Below are 26,856 nucleotides of genomic sequence, written 5' to 3' on the forward strand. Positions count from 1 at the left end.
ACAGCTCCATAGCATGAGGCTGCTTCCAGCACACTTTACTTTTGGGATGGTACTCTGCAGGTGATGAGCAGAGCTGGTTCCCTTCAAACATGATGCTTAGAATTGAGGTTCATCAGACCAGAGAATCTTATTAGTCTGAGGGTCCTTTAGGTGCTTTCTTTGTAAATTCCAAGTGTGTTTTATTTTGTCTTCACTGAGGAGAGGATTGAGTCTTGCCACACCACCATAAAGCCCAGATCGGTGGAGTGTTGCAGTAATGTTTGTCCTTATGTAGATTTCTCCTATCTCCACATATGATCATGGAGCTCAACTAGAGTGACCATCAGGTTCGTTGTCACCACTCTAACCAAAGCCCTTCTCCATCAATTGCTCAGTTTGGCCAGGAGGCCAGCTCTAAGAAGAATCCTGGTTGTTTCATACTTCTTCCATTAAGGGTAACAGAGACTACATGCTTCTGTGACCCTTCAATGAAGCAGAATTTTTTTCTGAACTCTTCCCCAGATGTCTGGCTTGACGCAAACCTGTTTCTGAGCTCTACAGACTGTTCTTTTGACCCCAGGGCTTAGTTTTTGCTCTGATATGCATTATCAGCTGTTGGACCTTTTATTAAGACGTGTGTGCCACAGGTTACCTTCACTCAAAGTCTAGTAACACCTACAAGCAATATGAATGCTCCTGAGCTAAATTCCAACTGTCCCAGATAAGGGTATGAGTACTTATGCAATGGAAGTTTTTTATTTTTAATAAATTTGCAAAGATGTTAAAAACCTTTTATTTATTTATTTTTTTTGCTTTACCATTATAGTGTATGGAGTGTAGATTGATGTGGAAGAAAGTACGTTAAAGCAGTTTAACATAAGGCAGCAACATAAAATGTAAAACAAATGAAGGGGTGTGAATACTTTTGCAAGGTACTGTATATATTTATAATTATTATAAATATTGACATGACACTAATGTGATAAAAGCATTAAATCATTTAAAATCATCTAAGCGTGTCTGTGCAAGTTCAAACTTTCGTCATGACCATGTAAAGCCAATAAACTCTCAATAACTTTCAAATAATGCGCACATTTTCTCAAATTATCCACCTAGGAAAGGTGATTTAGACAACTTTACAACTCAAACAACCCATATTTGTTGGGAAGAATTAATATATGTGCTTTAACAAAAATACATCTGCATATTACCTCTTAAAAGCACCCTATATTGGCTTGTTTTTACACACAAAGACACGGCACAATTATTCTCTGTGCTAATCGTCTATGGCATGTTACAGATGCTGTCAACAGCGCTTAGGTTGTTTTGAACCCGGAACGTTCCTTTAAGTACAAGTCTTTTAGGAGCTCAATCCCTTCAGTCACATTCAGTCAGAAAGCCACGTTTGATGAGAGATTGTAATGACAGAGCGAGAGGGGAACTACTGCAGCTGATGTAAAATACAGAACGCCAACTGTATTATAATTCAGAGAACATCTCCCAGAGGGCAATCTGAGGGTGTGATCAACCATCAAAAACTCGAGCAGACATGCAATGTATTTTGATGTTGCTCAGGGGGGCGGGCAGATTCTGTGTTTGGCAAACGGGGTGTGATGGGGCCTCAAACGTGGCACAAGAGGGATTTACAGCTCCTGCCGGAATACTGTAAGCATCCACATCTAAAGTACACAAGCTTGTACTGAATTACCGAAACAGGTGTAGAAATGTCTTATGCATGCATTACGGCACAATAATTCCTGTAGTTATGATATGGACATACTCTTATGGGCGTAATTCTCCTCAAAATGACATACTTCCATCATTTATTCAGCCTTGTGTTGTTCCAAACAGATTTTTCAAGTCTTCTGAAGCCAAATGATAGCTTTGTGAGGAACAGACAGAATTTTAAATGCATTTTCACATCTTTATGCGACATACTGTATTTGAATGTAATTCCATTAATAGCAATTTTCAGTCTGTTTCTCACATAAAGTAACTAAAATACTGGTCCTGGTAAAACACAAGTTTCAACATTTACTACAGTTTGAAGTCATGTGGATTATTTGTGGATTATTGTGATGTTTTTATCAGATGTTTGGACTCTCATTCTGACGGCACCCATTCACTGCAGAGAATCCATTGCTGAGCAAGTGATGTAATGCTAAATTTCTCCAAAGCTTTTCTGATGAAGAAACAAACTCATCTAGGCCTACATCTTGAATGACCTGAGGATGAATAAACTTTCAGCAAATTTTCATTTTTGGGTAAACTATTCATATTTGGATGAACTACAAAAGTTCTTAAACACTGTCAAAATAACTGCAAAATATTATTTTTTTTCTGATCCACGGCATGAAAGACCTCAGCAGCAGTAAGTAAATGACAGGATTTTCATTTTGGAGTGAACTATCCCTTTAAATAAACAGTGTAGTTCTATATGGCGCAATATGAATAGTTCACCAAAAAATGAAAACTTTGTCATCATTTACTCACCCCCATGTCATTCTTTCTTCTGTAGAACAAAAAGTAAGATATTTTGAAGATCTGGAATGACATAAGGCAATAAATAATGACAGGATTTTCATTTTTTTGGTGAACTATGCCTTTAAGGCTAGAATAAAAGTTTAGAATAATATTCTTGAGTTTCCAGGGACTTAAATATAATCACTGCCACAGGCTCCACAGCCAAGGCCTCACAAAACCAAATCAACTTCAGAATCACACACACACACACACACACACACAAATACAAAGTTTCCCTCTGTTTCTCTCCATACTTGTCTATCTCCATCCTCTCTCTCTCTCTCTCTGCCCCCTGTGCATTATTCACCATCTCTGCACCGTGAACGCCTGACGTGCTGGGAAAGACAATATAAGCGTATCTATGTGTCTGCTCTGTTCCAATACAGAATTCTCCTCTTCTCTTCTTTCTTCTACTTTTCTCTGCTGCCTCATTACCATGTCTTTTTAAAAATAGATTCACTTCATGAAAGCTATATTCAGAAAATATACCATAAAAAATAAACTAGAGTGATCAGAGAAATAAAAATGTCATGCTTCATAAAGGTAAGGTGATCTTTATTATTAGAAAAGATCATTATTAACACAAAAAGGCAGCTCCGCCTCCAAACCAACGCTACTGGCTGAGCCAGAAACAATGTTTTTGTCAGTGTTTACACTCTTCAGACAGTTAACCAACAATTGTCTCACATTAAGTCTACACACATTAAACATTGAACATATTGCATCACTGCCCCTTTAAAGAGGGTCAACTTTCATTATCCTTCTGTCACTGTAAGGTATACCATTCACATTTTTCACATAACTGAATTTTATTCAAAAGTCGAAAATACAATACGAAACCTTCTCATTGATAATGATAAGGCCACATTCTCCATTACTGAGCAAACATCTATTTTCTCTCAGGTAAGACAATAGTGCCCAGACATGTATTTCATCTGCTGCTGCGCTGATGTCTAATCATCCATGACGGGGAAGTCGTGGCCTAATGGTTAGAGAGTCGGACTTGTAATCCAAAGGTTGCGGGTCGGACTTGTAATCCAAAGGTTGCGGGTTCGAGTCTCCGGCCAGCAGGAATTGTAGGTGGGGGGAGTGAATGTCCAGCGCTCTCTCCACCCTCAATACCACGACTGAGGTGCCCTTGAGCAAGGCACCGAACTCCCAACTGCTCCCCGGGCGCTGCAGTGTGTGTTCACTGCTGTGTGTGTGCACGTTGGATGGGTTAAATGCAGAGCACGAATTCCGAGTATGGGTCACCATACTTGGCTGAATGTCACTTCACTCACTCACTCACAAAAGTCCTATTGGTATTGTTTTACATAAGACCGTGAGGTTATTTCAATATCCACGTGAGCTAGATGACTTTATTGCTCTATGAATTGAAAATGTCCTTTTCTTTTTACTCCCATCATCCAGGAAAAAAGTCTGGGCTGAACTATCTACTATTATTTGATTTATTTCCCATCTAAATTGACATCTCTGAGTTAAAATCAGGAAATGACCAAAAATTTGTTTTGAAAATCATTTTTGACTACCAATAAGTGTCACAGGGCTACTGTTCGACATTTAGCATTGTAATGAGAATTTGGATATTTGGCACTGCGTCGGCTTTTTTCAGTACCGTCTGAATAAGATTCAACATAGGCTCATTTGAAAATCATGCCTCTAACTACAATTGACTGCAGTTTTCAGTTTAAATGAACATTTGTGGCAGTAAAACACCAGCAATTTTTATTCGTTTTAACCAAATTATGATTACGGGGGCAGATTATGAATTAATAAAGATTTATTTCTATGCGATCTACTGAACAATACTATGTTATGACCTCAAAACACTTTTACCATTTTGCAAGATTTGTACAACTAAAATAGTTTGATGTTTGAATCACATAAGTTCCATATGAATGGCTTTTCTGATGTAATAAACTTGCTCGGTAGCTCACCTGGTACAGCATTACACTTGCAATGTGGAGCGCTTGAAGAATCAAGAGTCATGATAAAAGACTTACAGAAGCAAGCATGACAAATGTGCTTTTATTTCACTTGTGCTTTCATTGCCTGTTAATATTTCTTATTTCTTATTTGAATACCGGTTTGGTTTTGGGTCAGGTTTATTGTAGGTGTGTTATTTTCAAATGCTATAGAGCTTTAACCTTTTAGTGCCACTCAATGGACATTTAATTTCTGAACTGCTGCACTACGTACAACAACTAACATAATAAAATGTTACCAAATTTACATTCACCTGTTTTGCATAAAACTGAATGCCATTTTTATGCCACTAAATTGACATTTCAATTGAAAGTGCTGTGAAACTTGCAGCCATTGATATCTACATATTCCATACGAATAGCCCTAAAGACAGTACAGGACACATATAGCTGCCCAAACCTTTGCTTATATATAATATCATTAACTGATGGACTGCAGAGTGCTGGTATCTCCAAACATATTCCTTCATAATTTTAGGACATAAGCCAGAAGACACATTAGGCCCTCTAACACAGAAATATGTTAGTAATTAACTCGTAAAGCGGAGGTGTTTTAAAATGTCGTAAATTTAACAAAAAGAAGTCCCAAAGGCCACAGCAAATCAAAGAGGTTCTTTATGACAGGCTTTATATCAAGGTTTCAGGCTAGAGAGGAGACTGTAATTGACCTTAGCTGTGTGTGTGTGTGTGTGTGTGTGTGTGTGTGGACGCCCTGGGTTTCCATGAAAAGTGGAAAAGAATGATGAAGGACTGTCTACAGGTAAAGTAAATTTGCTTTAAGATCTCAGGGTAGAATTTATAGCGGAGGATGAAAAGATGAGATGAGATATTGCCACTGAGAGCTTTTTTTTTTTTTTTTTTTTTAATTGCTGCATTAAATATTAAGAGCACCACAGTCACTTCAAAGGATATTCAGCAATTAAGAACACACACATTATCACCTCCGTCTTCCTGCCCCTGCAGAGGATGAAGATTTATCATGAGCGATGTGGAAATATATTTAAATAAATCCACTTTGCTGGAGAGTCAAGCAGAGGACTAAACTCTATCCATCATTTGTGCTAGATGGAAGAGAAGAGAAAGAATGGATGAGAGATCTCCACACCTAAATATGTCTGTGTCACAGAGGGTGATGGAGCAGGACAAAAACAGAACGGCAGAGGGGAAGATGCAGAGCATTGTAAAGGATGCAGGTGTGGAAGGAAGGTAGGAACAAAGGAAGGAATACTAAATGATAGGACAAATGTATTAATGAATAAACAATAGAAAGAAATAAAGAAACTTTAGAAAGAACATATTTAGTTTTTTATATGGATCCTGCTAGCAAGTCCGTGAAAATGCAGATATTTCCCAGAAGGTTATTATAATAGATCCCAAAGGTCAACTCCATTTTCATCTTATCCAACACTCCCCCCCCCTCACAAATGGTATTAAAATTACAGAGTCAGTATCAGCAGGATATTGGGTCTTTCTTTGATCACGGCTTACTTAGGAGGACACATTATTTTCTGGTCAACTTGGCACAAAACTGAGGTATACTGGAACAGTTAAGTTTTGCATGAAAGTAAATAAATAAATAATTTTTTATAATTTTTTCTTTTTTTTTTTAGAAACATTTATCAAAAATTTTGTGGTTGGCAGGTTCTAATGTTTTTGAAAGAAATCTTGCATGCTCACCAAGGCTGAACTTATTTGATCAAAAATATAGTAAAAGCTGTAATATTGTGAAATATTATTACAATTTAAAATACCTGTTTTATCACTGAATATATCTGAAAATGTAATTTATTCCTGTGATCAAAGCTGAATTTTCAGCATCATTACTCCAGTCATTAGTGTCACATGACCCTTCAGAAATCATTACAATTTGCTGCTCAAGAAACATTTCTTATTATCATCAATACTGAAAATAGTTGTGCTGCTTAATATTTTTTTTGCTGAAAATGTGATACAGTTTTTTCAGTATTCTTTGATGAATAAAAAGTTCAAAAGAAAAGTGTTTGAAGAAAAGCCTTTCGTTTCGTAACCTTTTAGAAGTCTTCAGTGTCACTTTTGATCAATTTAAAGCACGCTTGCTGAATAAAAGTATTTTTAAAAAAAATCTTACTGACCCAAACTTTTGAACGATATAGCCCATGTAAAAAATATAGAAGCTTCAGCTAAACAAAAAAATTAAACAAACAAACAGTGACTTTACACAAATATTAAGTAAACATGCATATACTTTATTAATGCTCAGGTTTCTAAGAGTTATCTCGCTTTTAAATAAAGTTTGACACCCTGAATGTACTCATGGGTAATAATATCTGAAGCAAATCCAATCCCAGAACAAGAGCCCTGAAGAGTGTGTGTCCATCCTTTGTCATGACACAGTAACTTTCCTGCAGCACACAGAACACACACACACACACACTTCCTCAAACAAGCCTCACCTGACCACAGGATCTCCACACCTGTCTGCTCTAATCAGTGCTGTGTGACAGATACGCACCGCTGTGTGCGCGCGCATGCGTGTGTGACAGGTAGACAGTGCCGTCACTTCATAAACACATGTTTTTTCCGACACGCTTCACCTCTCTCCAATCCCTCTGTCTGCCCTGTCCTCTCACTCCCAAAATGCGTCCCTGGCTGTGATGCGATGAAAGCTGACAGTGGATTTCACATTGATCTCCACACACAAGTGTGGATCAAAAGGCTTCGATGGTTGCTGCAATCAGCCTTATCATTGAGTTCTTTGACCTCTCTCGCTCCTGTTTCCCCTCAAACTCTCCTGCTATATCAGCAATTTTACACAGTTTGGATCGTTGATATAGCTGTAGACGGATTTTGTGATACCTGAATGGCAATTGGACCCTTATAGACCAAAACTATCAGAACTCACCTGGCTGAGGGCGAGAGTCAAAATCGTGTGAGTTGATGCCCGGCTTCCAGCTCATTAGGTGGGCTGCAGCTTGAATCTCAAGTGGAGCGTGTCAACAGTGACAACTCAGTGGTTTTGTTCCATTACAGAAAGTGTACGAAGGTAAAATATAAAAACTAAGTGTTGTGGCATCTATATTTGTAGATATATAGATATTTGTCTTATAAAATATCAGGTGTAAACATACACAGATAGTTGCCAGGTTATTGCTATGTGGTTGCTAAGGTCTTCTGGATTTTATTGTTACACGCTGATGGTGAATACTTGGCTCAAATACCTGCATCAAGTATAACAGCCATATTGTTTACATATATTAACATCCTTGTATTTCAGAATAAATATTGAAACAGAAAGGCAAAATGTATGTGTGTGTGTTTCTGTACTCGTACAATGACACCCTCCAGTCTGCTGGTGTATTTTAAAGAGGACACACTTCTGTGTGACTGTATTAGCATACCAATAGAGCTCCTGTGCTGCGGAGCGGAGGAGAAAAATTGAATTGGAAGGACAAGGAAGATCAGTGCTGTCGGCTGGAAGCAACTTCATTGGATCAGAAATATGTGCGAGTGTGTGTATATATTTAATAGACAGCTACCTGTGGTGAGCTGGCATGAACGCACTGATTATGTAGAACAGCCTCACCTGGACAAGTAAAAATATCAAACAAGCACACACACACAGCTCACACGCATATCCATGGCCAAATACTCTAGAATTGAAAAAAAAGAGCAGAAAAAGGATGGTGAAAATTGTGTCATCAATACACCATCACCTTAGCCCTCCTTTACTATGCATGTTTTTTGCTTTTAAAAATGCCTGCTATATGAATTGCAATTCTGCATCATGCTTACAAACTCAATTCAAATGCAATTTAAATTCAGAATGAACTTGAAAATGAATAGGAATTTAAAAGGCATTTTAATTCAAATCTTGCACAAATTGCACATTACTTAAAGTCAAATGTCTTTGCCACTGGAAGCCCATTAGTTTCCAGCTGAATTTGTGCAAGACTGTGTGTGAACATGCATGCATCCAAATGTCAAAGACGAAATAAGGTGGAGGAAAAGAGAATGAGGGAGCAACAGAGGAGAGGAGACACAGAAGAGCCCCTCTGGATCTCACCCGCTGTGTCATCAATGACAATCCAGCTCCTTCATCACATAACCCTCATCTGGATCTCTCACACTCACACACACTCTCACTCACTCACTCACACACACACTCTCACACACACTCACACTCACACTCTTCCTAGGGCTCTCTCATCTGCTCCCGTCATCTCATTATCTGTCACTTTATCAGATCAAGAGTGTCTCTGTCTATCTGAGCGGCGCTCCACATGCCACCCTACTGTGTTCATAATTACGCCTGAAAATTGTTCCCACCTATAGCCTTTGTCTCTCCTGCTCTTTGCCATCATTCTGCAGTGGAAATGTAACAATCTCAATTATCATTACAACTAACACCTTCACCCCCTCAAACATCATATCAAATCATCCCAGTCTCTCCCTATTTCTCCCCAGGAAACTTCTCAATATCACGCTCTCATTTGGACTCTTTTTAGATTACTACTACTGACTGATAGAGTGCTTACTCTATATTGCCAAAAGTATTGGGTCACCCCCTTCTAATGAACAGGTTTGACTACTTGAGTACAAATCTCACTCACCCTGTCTCTAACATAACTCATGTTGCATGTTGCTAACTTAAGGACATGATTCTTTTTATTAAGCATAAAACACACTTCTGTTCAAAAGAAGTGTTCAAAAAAAAATGCTGTCCAAACAGTAATGTTGTAAAAAATATTACAATTTAAAATAACTGATTTCTATTTGAATATATTTGAAAATGTCATTTATTCATTATTCATAATTTTCAGCATCATTTCTCCAGTCTTCAGTGTCACATGATCCTTCAAGAAATCATTCTAATATGTTAATTTGCAGCATAAACATTTCTGATTATTTTCAAAGTTGAAAACATTTGTGCTGCTTATTATTTTTTGTGAAAACTGTTTTTCAAGGTTGATGAATAGAAAAGTACTTTATAAAAGAACTCTACAAAAGAACTTCATAAAATATTTTTCTTTAAAATAGTTTTTACTGAGACTTTTGAACAATTTCATGAATTCTAGCTGAATAAATATATTAATTTATATAATTTAATACAACTGTATATATATGAGTATTTAAAATCAACATAAACTTTTGAAATAGTAGCTGCATGTATCATTCTGTTTTTAATGAATTATTGTTTTTTTCATGTTATGCAGCTCAACAAAACTGTCTTAAAATCATCACACACAAATATTACACAAGCCTCAAGGAATCCAATATTCTTTTAAGTAATGTTCAAATAATTATTATAATAATCATATTATAATAAAAAAGTCAAAGGGCTCCATTATAATGGTATTGACCTCAGTCCAAACGTTGTTCCAGTTCTGCCTCTCCTATCCTACTTTCCTGTCTACACTCTACTACCCTAAATAAAAGCAAAAAATAAAACTCTACTTATTGGTCCATAAAAGTCTCTTTCTTTTATTAGAGAAACGTACCAGGTATGAAGAGCACTTCCAAACCTATACTTTGATTCAACCTAAAAGTCTACAAAGCCTACATTTCTACAAAAAACGACCATAGCAGAGCGTTTAGCCACCAATAACACACTACTCTTGCTTTTACAGCAACGAAGAAAAAAAAACCTTCCCATTCTTGGATGCTTTAGGTGTAAAAGCCAATGTAACAAACAAATAGAATGGCCACTTTATTGTAGTAACTGTGTTCCCTCTGAAGAATGAGAGAGACATAGAAAAGAAACAACCAGAGACAAGTACACTACTTTTGAACTGTCCAAGCACTTGTCTATTCCATTGCTCTTAACCTTCTCCTCAAAGAATGTTCTAACCGTATATAATGACACTTACCAGCACATTTGGTCCGAGTGATGAGGGGTGGTCCCGGTGGTCCAGTGCCACCCTCCCCAGGTCGGGTCAGAAGAACCTTAATCTCATACTCCACATCCGGATCCAAATGCCAGAGCTTGTAGGTTGGCGCATCCACAACATGCGTCTCGGCCCAGTTTCCAGTGGTGGTGCGGTACTCCACCTCTTTCAGAATGATGGGCCCGTCGCCGATGATGGAGTTGGCGTTTGGTTTGATCCACAAGTAGGTGGCACCAACTGCGAGAAGCTCAGGTGGAGCGATGGGTGTGGGGGGCGCTAAAGAAGAAAAAAGAAAGGGATTGTTTACGTATAGATTATTATGTTCAATCTGTATTTATCACCACACAATCAACCCTTTACAAAATAGCATCATAGAAAAGGCAAGACTTTTTGCCATTTTATTATCATGTTCCCTTCAAATACTCCGAGGAAGTTTCCACTTAGAAACTCAGAAGTCATAATTATTATGAAGTGCATTGAATGTCAGAATCAAAAAGGTTTTAGTATTCCTTTATTTTGCACTTTACAACAAAAAGCTTTTTAACAATAGTGCAAAACATGAACAATAGATGTGAATTAGATCTATAATCAGTCTTTTATCTGCATATTTTTGATTACTCTTCATCAATAGCACACAAAATGTGTACAAACTAATGCATTTACCAAACACCCATTATGATCAATACCAAGCATCTTCAATATACGAATAAATCCATATTTGAAAGCGGTGGAAGAAGCAATAGAAAGAAATGAAAAAAGTGGCTGTGCTGAAATACATCAGCCATTTCTGGCAATAATTTTTCAGCAAATTTAAAAAAGTTGTCGAAAGAGCAATTAAGGGCTGTAGAAAGTAATCTTGCTTCACTATTACACTGCATTCAGCCATCATTTCACATTTACTTTTGTATTGCAAAGTGGTGAGAGGAAAATGAAGGCTGGAATTACAGAGAAGCATGCGGCTGAAGCTTTGAAGCTCATTAAGGGATATCAGACGGACTTGATTGGCCGGCAGAATTGTTAGAATAAATGGAATGAAACGTTTCCTGGAATCCCAGTTGAGAAGGTGGGCTATAGCTTTTCCCTAAACACTTAGCTAAGCTCTCTTCCTCTCCCTCTCTCTCTCCATTACTTCTACCCACTCACATTAAATCCACTGGAGACAGCTTACGGCTTGCACTGCATTAACTTCCTGTCTCTGCCTGTCTCTTCCTTCTTTGTCTCACTGCCTTTGAGTACCTCAGATTTACCCTCAAACCTGTGAAAGGTAAACGATATTTATTTTTTTCTTGCTTCCTTCCTTCATTGTTTACTCCCTTCCATCCTTACGCTCTTGATTCCTTCCTTACTACTTTCCTACCTTCAACTTGTTCCCCTCCTTTATGTCCTACTTCCTCTCTCTTTTTCTTCCCTTCCCCTTCTTTTCCCTCATTTTCTTAGTTTCGGTATTCTTTCCAGTTTTTTTCCTTTCTACATCCATTCTTTAATAGCTTGATCCTTTTTTGTTCCTTTCTTCCATACCTTACATCCATACTTTCTTCATTTCTTCCTTCCTTTCTCCCATTTCCTTCCTTCTTTCAGCCCATTTCCTTCCATTCTTTCTCCCCATTTACTTCCCTTCTTCCGTCCTTCCTCCCCATTTCCTTCATTCCTCCCCATTTCCTTCCTTGCTTTCCATTTCCTTTCTTTATTCCTTCCTTCCTTTTTTTTCTCTCCATTTCCTTAATTCCTCCATTCCTCCCCATTTCCTTCCTTCCTTCCTCCCACCATTTCCTTCCATCCGTCCTTCCTTCTTTCCATACTTCCTTTCTCCCAATTTCCTTCCTTCCTTCCTTCCTTCCTTCCTTCCTTCCCATTTCCTTTCTTCTTTCCATACTTCCTTTGTCCCAATTTCCTTCCTTCCTTTCTTCCTTCCTCCCCATTTCCTTCCTTCTTTCCATACTTCCTTTCTCCCAATTTCCCTTCCTTCCTTCCTTCCTTTCTTCCCACTTCCTTCCTTCCTTCTACATGATTCTTTATTTCAAGTAAATAAGAAAAAGAACCCCAGCAACCACATAATGGCTTAGCAACCACCTGGAACACCTTAGCAATGACCTGGGCTAGCCACCCAAACATTTTCTTCATAAAATGTGAATATAACATTCAAACAATATTGTTTCCTCAATTCATTTTTTATGTATTCAATGTAAAAAATACATCCAGAATAATTTTCTTTATTGTATCCTTTCTTTCTTAGCAATAAAGCTCTTTCTGATTCTCTCTTTCTGATTCCGCCTTCCATCTTCTAATCGTCTTTTTGGCACTCTCTCTCAGCAGGAGAGGGTCCAGACAGACACTAATCCAGGGTTAGAGGTGAGTAGCAGTGCATGAAGGTTCATCCGAGCATGGAAGAGCCACCCAGGCCCACTCTAATGAGAGGCTGCTGTCTCTACTGTGCCATGTAATCAACTGAGCCAGATTACCAAAGCCCATTTACCCACAGCTGATAACCACTGACTCCCTCAGCTGCCCGTAAAGGATACGCTCTGGCTTGGAGAAGAGTTTAGACGTGACCCATCAACCTCTGACGCTTAAGAGCATTTAGTGCTTAAAAGGAAAATGAAGGTAGGAGAAAATAAAAAAGATAACAGAAAGGAAGGAGAAATAATAAAAAGTAAACAGAGATTACCACAGAGAAAAGACAAGAAATATAGGAGGGTAAGAAAAAGGAAAAACATTTTCTGCAAATACTGTCCACCTATAGTCTCTATAATATTCTGTTTTTTAAACGAGTCCCTCATTTAATGCAAGCCTATTGGATATCTTGCCCATTTTATTGGCTAAGGAAACTAATATATGTGTAATATATACTGTATGTGTATATGTCTAATTTAAGCATAGGGGTTTGTTTAAATCCTTAACCATAAGCATGACCAATAATTTACCTTGGTAAATCCCAGTAATAATGACTGCAAAACAAATCATCAACACTTAGAGTGAAATGAGATATTGCCTATGGATAATGTCTTATTTATCATATGAATGGACTCCAGCGTGTTGTTCATCAAGGTAGCCATCACATCTAAATTGCAATTTTGAAGTAGTGCCTTTGTTCAAACCATTAATACACTTCCATCGTTTAATGCATTTTCAGCAGGCTTTATGTCGGCACATTGTCCTGGCGTGGGCATTTATGGTCCTGCAGTTGATAAACCCGGCGATTAGAGTGATTTTGGATTGAGCGTTTATGATTGCAGCTGGATTTAAATGAGGTTTGGATGCTGCTGATGACTGGCTGAATCTTGGTGATTGCTTGTTGATGATTGGCTGAGTGTTATTGTACTTCGGATGATTTACAAACTATTTTGAGCTTCCAGCCTTGACGATTTGGTTGTTGATTAGCACAGTGGTTTGTGGCTACGTCACTAGAGAGATCAACATATGTTCATTATAGGAATGTTAAAACATCTGACGTCTATTAATTACTTTGTAGTCCCGTTCAGATCACATATTGCTTAGGATGATGCAACAGTCTTGACAAAGAAATAAGAAATTGTGGTATCACAACTAATAACTGCAAGTGCTCGAATATAGTGAGGGAGGGCTTGTATATAAATATGCTGGCAGAACAAAAACAAATATATGAATGACACAAAGGCTTCAGCTCATCTCACCTACTTCTAAAGTTCTCCATTTCTTATGTCAGTATATTCTCTCAAAGAGATGGAATGAGAATGAATAAGGAAATATGCTAGGCTCAGACAGGCTAGACACAACCGCACAGTATGGATACAGATAACAAAAGGAGCATTACCCGTTCACCAGGGGTCCCTTTCACTCCAGGAAAAACCTATTTTCTACAGACATAAGAGGCTTCCTGCAGACACTATTTACTATTTCAGGTGTAGAAGTTCATGTGTGCGAGAGAGCACAATTCTAAATACTCTTTTCTTATCAAATTCCCTTGATACACAAAGTTCATTCCCATTTCCACTGATACTCTGCCATACGTTCAGGAATATTAGAAGCAATGTGGTGATTGGAGTCCCTGTGCAGGTGTATGCGTGTCCATGTGGCCAAGCGCCCCTGTAATTTTATCCTTTATCACCTGGTGTCCGCAGGGAGGTTTTAAAACCAGCTGGATTTGCGAGAAATCTCCAGAAAACTCACCCTGCTATCTGATCAAAGCCCACCGGGTTTGTCTGATAGCAGAGCTGGAGGAGAGAAAGATGAGCTCCACCGTCAAATGGGAATTTGTAGCTGTGAAACAACAATAATTGCAATCTGGTTTCTCACCTGTCGGAACAACCAATTCAACAGAAACCGAGAAAGAGAGAATATGGCTACAGAATTAGAAAGTTTAGAAAGATTTAATCTAAAACCACAGTGTTTTTTAATATCCACAATTTAACTGATGCAAAAATCTGATACATACACATTTGTGCTTGCGTACACACTTGCAGGATGATAAATTAGTATTTATGATTCTATATTATTTTGGCTGTAAAATTATATATATTCCTTACATTCAACATTCAAAAGTTTTTATGGTTTCTGTTACCAAGGCTGCATTTATATGTTAAAAAAATACAGTACGAACAGTAATATTGTGAAATATTATTGCAATTCTAAATAACTGTTTTCCATTTAAATATATTAGAAAGGGTAATTTATTTCTGTGATGCAAAGCTGAATTTTCAGCAGCCATTACTCCAGTCTTAGGTGTTACAGTTGGGCTGCTTTATAATTTTGTGGAAACCTTGATACTTTTTTCAGGATGCACTGATGTGTAGAAAGTTCAGAAGAACAACATTTAATTGGATTTTTGGTAATAATGTAAAAGTCTTTACTGTCACTTCTGATCAGCTGAATGTTTCCTTGAGCATATTCACGTTCCAGCTCTACAAACGTTAAACTTCAACTTGGCTTCAATTAAAGCTCTTCCAAATCAGATGAATTTTGCTAGCATAATTGAAAAATAATGTCTAATATATTACACAACCCCAAAGCATTAATAACATCACAAAAAAGTATTGAGCAACATCCTCAGATTTTCATTCCATTTAACAATTGCATCACATTGTTTCAACAATCACAGAAGCACTTCAGAACAATTGCAAAGCTCTCCATAGGACTAGCAAGCTCTCTGCACACCAAGATTACAGCAGCACCCACAAAGATACATCCTCCATACCTGCAGCCTCATGGGAAACAGTTCCGAGTGACTCACACAGTTGTTTCGACTCATTCGCTTTATTGTTTGGATCAAACCTCAGAAAAATGGCTCAGGGGAAGCAGATGAGAGATGCCAGGAGAGATGCAGTCTGTGCCTTTAACCTGACCCTTATCCCTTGATGCAGTATCTCTTTGGAGGTTTGATTCTCTTTGTCAGGGCGAGGAACCACAATTCCTGCTTTTTCTTCCTTCCATCTAAAAACTAATTTCCCTTCTATTTTTTTTGTTGTTGTGCATTGGTGTTAGAAAGGTTTCCGTTGGATGCCCTCAAAGAATGCTTTAATCAAAACACCATATTGAGCATTGTAGAAGAGCATTGAACAAGCAAAATACAGAGGAGGAACGCTGTAAACATACAAGCGGAGTAAGAACAGCATGAGAGGAGTGAAGGCTCTTCAAACCCTCTTTCAGAAGTAGTGCATTCAGGTCTGGACAAATGAAAGAAATGCATGGGGAACGAACGACAAGAGAGGGAGAGAGTGAAAATAAGGGAGGAGACGTCTTTCGCTAGACTGAATTCACAAACCCGGCGCTGTTCAAAGACGGCATGCTGAGGACACCTGTGCATAAAATTCAAAATTCTGCTCCAGAAACATCTCTGGACTCAGTGAGACGTAAAACACACACACACACACACACACACACACAAACACACACAAAAATCTGTTCCAAAATCTAGTGAGTTGCCTTACTGCATGCTGTCTACATATCCTAACTGGAGCCTCATAAGATCAGAAATGCAGACCCTTAACAGAAAACTGACTGTAAGAGATGGCAGTTTACATTAGTGTGCATTATAGAATACAACACAAACTTGCGTGTTTGATAGCTATAGGCATTTGTGTTCATGCATTTGCATAGTGTAGGTTTCGGGCCTATGTGACCAATTTGGAACAAACTACAAATGTTCAGTTGCTACACAAACAGTGCTGCTTATGTGAAGCACACAATAAAACTACTCAAAATTGCTGCCAAGACCCTGATTAGCATGATGCTAATCAAGTTTATTTATATATTTTCAGAATACAAATTGTTTCAAAGCAGCTTTACAGACAATTTTTATTTTAACTTTTAGAATATCTTAATATCCTCACGTCTTATAGTGGCATTTAGGCAATTAGAGCTGGGAAATATTATGGTTTACATTTTTGTGATGATACAAGCAGTTGAGATATGCTATATAACATAATATATATTAATATAAATATAAATATATTAGTAGGATGTACTATATATCCAACTTGCAAGACACATTACTATAAGCATAATACACATATTGGGAATTAAGTTTTTATCAAGTATGCTTAAAATCATCATCATCATCATTTTATAGACTTAAACGCAATCTTGAATTAATTACTTCACTGAGTTTGCGACAAGGTATGAATTGTTTTTCTCTGCAATGTATATGCATAATGCAACATTTGAAGTATCTTATAGAAGCTGCGTAATTAAACTACCCTGCAACAGTTCTTGAAGTCCCACTAAGACAAGACAGTTCACTCTGTGACCTTCTTGGTTATTTTCTACCTAGGTAATATACATACAAATACAGCTATACTTCTTGTTTTATTCAAATATTTCAGTTGAGCAATAACATCTAACAGTAATAGTATCATAAATTAATCTTAAATGGCTCTGTTAACAGAAAGGCATAACATTCCTATAGCCACTATACTGAGTCTTATGATTCTTCCAATTTAATTTTTTTTGTTACAAGTGGTCCGTCTCACATTCCTTATACTCTCTCTGCAGCCTCTGTGGCGATAGCTCACCTGCGGTGCCTTATAATGCTTTCTAGGTTGGCAGCTGACTGTTTTGGAAACTGAACAACTGTATTCCTATGAGATAGAGAGTCTGTGAAAATGCTATGTATTTCAATGCACATACGCGGCATATACTTTGAAGTGCCGCGTACTTGGAGAGCAGTGCATCAAGAGGCAATGGAATACAAACTAAATAAATAAATATTCACACAGACAAATAAAGTCGCTGCGAGTGTTTGAAGTGCTAACTCCTCGGCTCCTGCTTATCTGGGCTGTAGTATTACTGCGCTCTAATCCATTTCTGTAGTGAAGGCCGCTCACAGGCAGTCTACGGACACACACACAGACTTCCAAAATCCTTCACTAATACTTCTCTCTGTCTGTGTGTTGATAACACAGTGCTTTCCGCATCACCATCACACACATAAACAACTCACGCACAGACCAGCGATGTTGGCAGACATTTAGTGTTGAAACTCTACACGCACAAGCTGCAAACTCACTGTATTTCCATCCAATATCCTGAAACCACCCACAAGCTCTGTTCCAAAACCTAGGAAGCTTTCTACTTAGACAGCTGACTTCTAAGGTAACATGGAATCTCACTTTAAAAAAAAAAAAAAAAAAACTTCTACATAGGCTGAAAATCTGCACAGTGCATGTCACAAAGTAGCAGCTCACAATTATTTCCAATAGAGTTTGATATTTGGTTGTTTCAGGTAAAACATACATTAAATATACTAAAATACATTTAAAATGAAACATGTAAAGAACAAATGGAATTTTGCCTTTAAATTTGGCCCAAAAGAGCTTAAAAATCATTAGCACTTAATTTTTCATACAAAATGTAAGGGGGAAAAAACGCTTAAAAAATTATCATCCAGGCATGTTCATACTATTGTACAATGCATTATAAAACAAAACAAAATAAAATAAAAAAACAACTGCTTTTGCCCTGGAAATCAAAAATACATCTTATTTTTAAAAGTAGAGTTTTATGTTATGCTATAATGGGCAATATACAGAAATTAGAATTGAATTGAGAAAGCAGTCTACTGCATTCTTTTACACTAGGTTAATATTCCCCACATGCCCTTAATCAACTACACGGACATCATACTAAACAGAGAATACAGTCCCAGATTACAGCTGTCACCTGTCATTAGCACCTCTACCTGAGGCCATCCCTCTGTCTATGAATCCATTAGCTATATCAACACTATATTATTCTCTTTCATTCACTCTCACATGAAAGGTCCAACGCTGACCAGCAGCATATCAATAAGGCCGTACTGGACACAGTCATTCGCACAGACCTTGCTATTATTCTGCTGATGTGAGTCTGTGGGGAGAGTGTGGTGTGGATGAAGGGCCTCTGGGGGCCTCCTGTCTTGTCAGAGGCAGAGAGGGGTTTCATGAACCATGGGGACGCCAAGACCTGCATGCTAACTAGCCAAGCGCACAGCCTCCACCACACTGAGAGATTACTGAGCATAGACCTGTGATTCACTGAGAGATAGTGAAGATTCAGGAAGAGTTCATATTTATATCAGAATACTGAAGTCAGTAAGGCTTTAAGAGATTTCTATAAACATATGGCAATTGTATTAATTTTAATCTATATATATATACAATATATACAAACACACAAACACACACACACACGTGTGGCTATATATTTATTTATTTTATTTTACTTTATTTTATTTTACTTTAAATTATTTACCCTAAAAATTTAAATGATGGATTGTACAAAAAAGTGATTTTACCGTATTTTTGAAGAAATAAATGCAGCCTTGGTGACCATAAGAGACTTCTTTCTTTCAAAAACATCAAAGAATTGTAATTATTGTAAACATTTGACCGATATATATCATTTCAATTATTTTGAGGGAAGCTGTTTGTCAACCACCAAGATCCAAACTGAAATTAATGGGTTTTCCCACCTCCAAAATCCTAATTTAACCCATAGATTTTTTAATAACCTGTGTAAATGGTTTCTTCCAGAATGAATCTAAAAGTTTTCTTTCTCCCACATCTCTCGCCCTCTGACACTGTGATGCAAATATGTATAAATGGGCTAATAAGGCACAGAGGGTTTTGGGTTAAAATTGCATCAGGGTGAGATTGTGAGAGGACATGAGAGAGTGAAATGACTGTCAGAATGAATATTACTTAACACAGATTAGCATACATTAAATATGAAAAACGGGGGAGCTTTGACACCACATAGGCTTGAAGTAGAGATAAAGAAAACAGGAATGGAAGAGGAAAAAAGGAAATAAAGATGATAATGCAGGCAGATGAAAATTATTGTACGTCCAAATGTGTCTGAGACAGAAACAAAGAGTAATGACAGGAAAGTGCTGCCCACAGGAAAGATAAATCACAAAAGACATCTCAATTGTTGCTCATAGACTAAAAGAGATAAAATAGACAGCAAATCAGAAGTCTAGTTCTTCATCCTAAGAGAAAAAATACCTCAGTAATCATCTGCTATGTTTCTCTTGTGGAATTTCATAAGAGACCTCAACAAAGTCTCAAACTGCGTTCATATTGGCAAAGATACCAAAGTCTGCAATCAAAAGTCAAAAGAGATCCCAATATAAACATTTGTATAACATTCTATAATCACAAATTGATCTGTCTTACTGTATCATCTAATTTGTGTATATTCGCCTAAATGAATTTCAGGAGAATCATCTTACAAAATATAAATAAAATAGTGATTCAACTACATTTGCATTTCCTGAAAGTACAAACAATGGAGGTAAAGTAACAATGTTTAGGTTTTTTTAAGGTAAGCTTAGGTTTCAGGTTTTGGATCTATTTAAAGAAAACCTCATCATTGTGCAAGAATGTCAAGCCAATCACAATTCAGTATGCAAATCAAATACCAATAACAATTCTGTAGACAAACATCACAATGACATCAGTTACATTTGCCAGTGTGAATGTGTTCATTCAACAGTATGAGTGAAAACAATGGGAGATTTTCAATCATTATAACAAATAAGCCTATAACACTCAGCAGAACCAAAATGGATCTTAAAGTTTAAAAAATGTAGTGATAATGGCTTGCGATTCAGGCTCAATTAGTTGCAGAGGTTTTACACTTAAGGTTAGGAGTTCAGAACAAACTAACCAGACTGTTTGAGGAATATCTACTCTACTGCCTTCCAAGTACTGCAATAAAACATAATTGTGAACTCATTAAAACTCCTGAGCTATGAAAGAGCAACCTGTGAGCAATAAAATGTTACTGTGGCTGAGAAAGCAATCAAAAAATCAGATACAGGCACGCATAGGGGAAACATATTTACAAAGGAAATCCTGAGAGAGCAAAAGCAAACACAAATAAAAGAGACATGAGAAGAAAATGGCAAATAATGGGACTTTCTCCATGGTCACCAGCAAGAAGGTACCCTCACATCACAATTACTAGCACCTCTGTCTTTCTCTCTATCTCTATTTCTATGCCATCAGCTGGTGGTTATTAATGACCTCTGCACCCCTCTGCAAGCACCCCATTTATAAAACTCACAGTTTTAATCTCTCTCAGTGTTTGTTACTCCCCCACGCTCCCTAAGCCTGCAAACACACTCATACACTCTAAAAATGCTGGTTTAAAAAATAACCTAACCTTAACCCAGCCGCTGGGTAACTATGGGACAGAACACGCGCTGGGTTGTTTTGACCCAAGTGCTGGGTTTAACCATTTGACCTAGAATGCTAGGTTGTTTATTTGACCCAATCAGTGGGTCAGGTTTACTGTGTTCTAGGTTAAACATAACCTAAACATTGGGTTATTTGTTGTCTCATTGCCTTGCTACCTTTATTTTTACCAATATTACCAATAATAATTAATAACAATCACAAAGGAATGTACAATTATTATTTTTCTGTAATACAATTACATAACAACAAATGCAAGAGTTTTCACATTTCTTTTTAAAACAATTTTTGAATGGGTGCTACTGTTACACATTACATCCAACTGTAACATATCTGTTTCTGTTTAGTTTCCTTTCTGCCCTTATTTGGTTTTTCCTGTTTTAGTTCATGACCTAGTTTTGTTAATTAGTTATATTCTTCACCTGTGTTTGATTAATCATCTTGTTTCCTCGTTTGTTCCTCTCCCTTTATAAGTCCTCAGTTCTCCCTCTGTGTTTGTCCGATCTTGAGTTAACTAAGTGTGTGGATGCTGCTTATTAAAGATTACTGCTACTCTTTTTGTTTATACATTCGTCGTGCGCCTTATTCCTCCTCAACCACCGAACCGTTACAGAAGATCGGACCTCCACAACAAAGGACAGGACAACAGTAATGTCTATGGCTGAGAGCAAGCTGTGGGGTTTGCGGCAGGCTGGTCGGAAGTTGGAGCGGTATGTGGAGGATTTTGTTGAGCTTGTTCACCAGCTGAGCTGGCCTGACGTTTCTTTGGGTGCGTGCTTTCTGCTGGGGCTGGACAGCGAGACTATCCGATGTGAGTTTCCTGATTCCGATTTTTCCCTGGTCGAATTAATTAATCTTATTTTATTTTTGAATGGATCAATCTTCGAAGTTGAGGAAGTGAAGGGTTTTCGGTCTCGCTACCCAGTCTCCGCTGAAGCACGTCCCGTCGCGCCAGCTCACCTCCCGCCAAGGACCTCCGCATACCGTGCCAACGGTCCGAGCCGCCTGTCCAGTTCCAATCGTCCCCTTACCATCGGTAGCACTGGAAAGGCTCTCAGCCCAGTTCCGCCCGCGGCGAGGAGGATGCCGCCGAAAAGGGCGATGAACGTTGCGCCGGCTGCGATGGAAAGGGTTCCACCGCCTACGCCTCTGAGGAGTCCTCCGATTCAGGACAGTGGGCTAATGGATGAGGCTCTTCCTCCGGAGTTCTCGGCTCCCGTTCTTTCTCCCATGTCTTCTCGCCAGTGCCTTCCATTGCCTACTCCTCGTCTGTGCCCTCCAGTGCCTACGCCTCGCAAGTGCCCTCCAGTGCCTACGCCTCGCCAGTACCATCCGGTGCCTGCTCCTCGCCAGTGCCATCCAGTGCCTGCTCCTCGCCAGTGCCATCCAGTGGCTGCTCCTCGCCAGTGCCATCCAGTACCTGCTCCTCGCAAGCGCCCTCCAGTGCCAGCCCCTCGCCAGTGCCTTCCTGTGCCTGCTCCTCGTCTGAGCCCACCAATTCCGGCACCTCGCAAGTGCCCACCTGAGTTCCCGCTGGTTCCGTCCAGCCGCTGGTCCCGTCCAGCCCACCTGAGTTCCCGCTGGTCCCGTCCAGCCCACCTGAGTTCCCGCTGGTCCCGTCCAGCCCACCTGAGTTCCCGCTGGTCCCGTCCAGCCCACCTGAGTTCCCGCTGGTCCCGTCCAGCCCACCTGAGTTCCCGCTGGTCCCGTCCAGCCCACCTGAGTTCCCGCTGGTCCCGTCCAGCCCACCTGAGTTCCCGCTGGTCCCGTCCAGCCCACCTGAGTTCCCGCTGGTCCCGTCCAGCCCCGCACCTCCCGTGCGCCCTCTAATGTCCGCGCGGCAAGCGCGCCCTCTAATGTCCGCGCGGCAAGCGCGCCCTCTAATGTCCGCGCTGCAAGAGCGCCCCCAAGCGTCCGCTCCTCCAGAGCGCCCCCAAGCGTCCGCTCCTCCAGAGCGCCCCCAAGCGTCCGCTCCTCCAGAGCGCCCCCAAGCGTCCGCTCCTCCAGAGCGCCCCCAAGCGTCCGCTCCTCCAGAGCGCCCCCAAGAGTCCGCTCCTCCAGAGCGCCCCCAAAAGTCCGCTCCTCCAATGTGGCCCCCAGAGGGGAACTTTCCCAAAGAAATTTTGGGGGGGGGCCATATAGTCTCAGTCTGTGTGGCCAGGCCAAGGGCCAAGGCCACGGAGCACCCCGATCCGCCAAGGCCGCCCAAGGACCCCGATCCGCCAAGGCCGCCCAAGGACCCCGATCCGCCAAGGCCGCCCGAGGACCCCGACCCGCCATGGCCGCCCGAGGATCCAGATCCGCCATGGTCGCCCGAGGCTCCTGATCCGCCATGGTCTCCCAAGGCTCCAGATCCGCCATGGCCTCCCGAATCTCCAGTCCTGCCATGGCCTCCCAAGGCCCCGGATTCGCCATGGTCTCCCGAATCTCCAGTCCTGCCATGGCCTCCCAAGGCTCCGGATCCACCCTGGTCTCCCGAATCTCCAGTCCTGCCATGGCATCCCAAGGCTCCTGATCCGTCCTGGAGGCTTCCCTGTCATATCCTGGTCCTGCTCCAGCCTCCAGGACGCCCGCCCCCCCTCCCCGATGTTACTGTTACGGTGCGGGACGCACCTTCCGGGAGGGGGAGATACTGTAACATATCTGTTTCTGTTTAGTTTCCTTTCTGCCCTTATTTGGTTTTTCCTGTTTTAGTTCATGACCTAGTTTTGTTAATTAGTTATATTCTTCACCTGTGTTTGATTAATCATCTTGTTTCCTCGTTTGTTCCTCTCCCTTTATAAGTCCTCAGTTCTCCCTCTGTGTTTGTCCGATCTTGAGTTAACTAAGTGTGTGGATGCTGCTTATTAAAGATTACTGCTACTCTTTTTGTTTATACATTCGTCGTGCGCCTTATTCCTCCTCAACCACCGAACCGTTACACCAACCCCTACAGACACAAATAAAACAACGGTTTTTGTAGATAAGTTTCTTTAAAACACAAAACTTTGTAAACTAGGTACTGTAGATTCCTATTCTTTGTCAACATTGCAGCATCATAACACTATGAAATTGATTATTGCCACATGAGAATCAGTCCAAACATTGTGCCATTAAAACTAACCCAAACAAAGAGACCTCCAACAGACAAGACATATGACAAAAAAATTAAAACGTTACAAGTGGACAGAAAAAAATGTTGCCCTCAAATACTTCACACATGGAGACTCATGTCCATCAATATGATATACTGCATGCTGGAGAAATTCCCAGGAAGGAAGATGTTAGTGTGGCTAACATTAAGCACAAATAAAAGGACTTGAAACAGATAAACAGCCTCAAACAACAAGTCCGTTTCAATGGCATGGCCCGAAACAATGGCGAAGGTGTCTGATCTGATCTGATCATCATCCAGTCTGTCTGGAAGAAACCGAACAAACTGAGACAGACTAAATCCAGAAGAACTGTGGCAACGTCTCCAAAATGCTTCAAGAAACCTCTCTGCAAAGCTTCCTGAAAAACTATGCGCTAGTGTACTTAGGGCAAAAGCTGATTTAAATGCAAAGGAGTTAATAGAAGTTAATTGATAAAGGAAATCTATTTATGACATTATTTTTGACAGCACCCTCATTTTACAGAATATTTTCACAAGTGTCTAAAACGTTTAACAGTACTGTAGCTTTGCAGGTAGGTTTCTTGAAGCATCTTGGAGATGTTGCCACAGTTCTATTGGATTTAGTCTGTCTCAGTTTCTTCACGTCATTCCAGACAGACTGGATGATGATCAGATCAGGTCTCTGTGTGGAGCACTGGATGTTGTCAGACATTCACTGGATTATTACAATTAATGGCAAAATTAATGTTTGGGAAATGTAAACTGATATTTCCTACTGACAAACTATAGCAAAAGATAGAAATAACTGACTTAAAACCATTTTTAACTGGTGAAAATACTAGTGGCCTAAACATTTTGCACAGTACTGTGTATAGAGTAGAAAAAAAACTTACAGACTTCAAGGATTCTGTGGTTGTGGGTCTGAAGACCTTTCCTCCGTTCTTGAATATTGATTGGGGAAGCAGAGTGGGCAGGACTTTGAAAGCACTCTCCCTTTTACATGATTGTCATTGATGGTGAGTTTGATATCTTTATATCGTATAGTATTAGCTTTGATGTAGTTCGGTCAGCGCCACCTACCGTGTAGGCGTCAAATTGAAGATGTGGACATTCGTTTCGCCGTTGATGTGAATACTCAATTCGCCGAACATTCATTTAGCTTTTTCGCATCACTGCCAGTGTAGAGAGACCTTTACTGTGTTGTTGGTCAAATAAATGCAGCCTTGGTGAGCGAGAGACTTCTTTCATAAACAATCAACTACAAACCTTTGAATAGTAGACAACAGCAACAACAGTAATAATGTAACTAAATTTAATGGCATCTATGCTTAAAACAAGAAAAACTCTTAATTACTAATGAGGTAAGAACAAGAAAAACACTGCCAATGGGGTATGAGAAATATACTTAATCAAGCATAATTTTACTTCTCCAGTGAATTTATCTTTCATTAGGGATGTTAAGGCCAAAAAACTGATTAAGAAAATAATATCTCAACAGGTCCACTTAGTCTGCATTTCTTCAATTATAACAGGTCAAATTTTTTGGCCTTTTCAGCTCAGCTCCCGTTAAAAGTTACGCCCCCAGCAAGTTCTCTTCATTAATTGTCAGTGTCTGGCTGGAACGATGCCACTCATGCCATACACGCTGCCCCCACCTCCTCCCCCTGGACTGAATCCCTGGCACCATATGCATTAATTAATGCATATTTCATTTAGCATGCCTGTGCTGTGCAGCATATTGCCTTCCACTCTATTCATTTCCCCAGGGAAATGATGTTATACATCACCCCTCTGTTGGCTTCCCTAATCACACACGCAGCTGCATCCACACACCTCTGAATTCCCAGGATGACACTGGACCCTCTGAGCACCTGAGGCGCTCACAGCCTGAGGGATATTGCCCCAGCGTGCACCACCCCTCCCAGGACGTGCTCAGCAAAGCCAGATGGCAGTGATTGCTGACAGAGCAAGCCACAAACACGCTGTTCGAGAAACACGATCACGCTGCCACTATATCTGACACCTCTGTTAGCTTCTGGATTTGCATGTTAATTAGACGCATACTAATACTACAAAGATGGGTCATTACTGTACAAGAAAATCTGATTGGATGAGTCACAGATCATGATTATACTCTAAATCAATCTACAATTTCACATACTAATAAGCTAAAAATAAACTACTGTATATCATCTGGTGAAAAACTGTTGTGATTTATGGAATACATAATCATAGTTGTATAATTGAACATGGCCATCTTATATCATGTGATCCAACCATTTCATTATAAACCATGAGAAGTTAGAATGATTTTACCATGATTAATGGGGTTTCAGACACTAAAGTTTGGCCTTGTGTATAACAAAACCATTTACACTATGGATACATACAATATCAACAAATAGACAAATCCTTTTTATGTATGACTTCAAAGAAATACAAAATCCTCTGTGTAGGTTCAAATTCAAACTTTAAAATTGTGTGCTACAAAGAAACTTTACGTATAAATAAAGGGGTGACACTGAATTAAAATTTAGTGAAAAGCCAATTTAACTACTCCATTTTATCATGATTAAGGGGACACATCAATTTGGAAAATATTTAGCTTTGAACTAGTTTGGTCTAGCTACTCTGAAACTCTAGATGTGATCTGACCGTTAATTTACACATTAGTGGCATTTAATAAAATTAGGAATTCAAGCAAATTTAATAGAATAAATCACTGCTTGACATGACAAATAACAGCCTTGACAATA

General features: G+C 39.5%; 1 protein-coding gene across 1 annotated transcript in view; it reads right to left on the reverse strand.

Annotated features, from left to right (window-relative positions):
* LOC306878833 (receptor-type tyrosine-protein phosphatase T-like) overlaps nt 1–26,856 on the reverse strand; it is a gene marked incomplete at both ends in the record, with an annotated part of 257,633 nt that overhangs the window by 142,675 nt on the left and 88,102 nt on the right. Inside the window, one exon of the mRNA XM_079431392.1 lies at nt 10,337–10,630. Coding sequence (XP_079287518.1) covers nt 10,337–10,630 — 294 coding nt within the window. The remainder of the gene's footprint in view (nt 1–10,336; nt 10,631–26,856) is intronic.

Source organism: Barbus barbus (assembly GCF_936440315.1).
Source record: "Barbus barbus genome assembly, chromosome: 13".
NCBI lineage: Eukaryota > Metazoa > Chordata > Actinopteri > Cypriniformes > Cyprinidae > Barbus > Barbus barbus.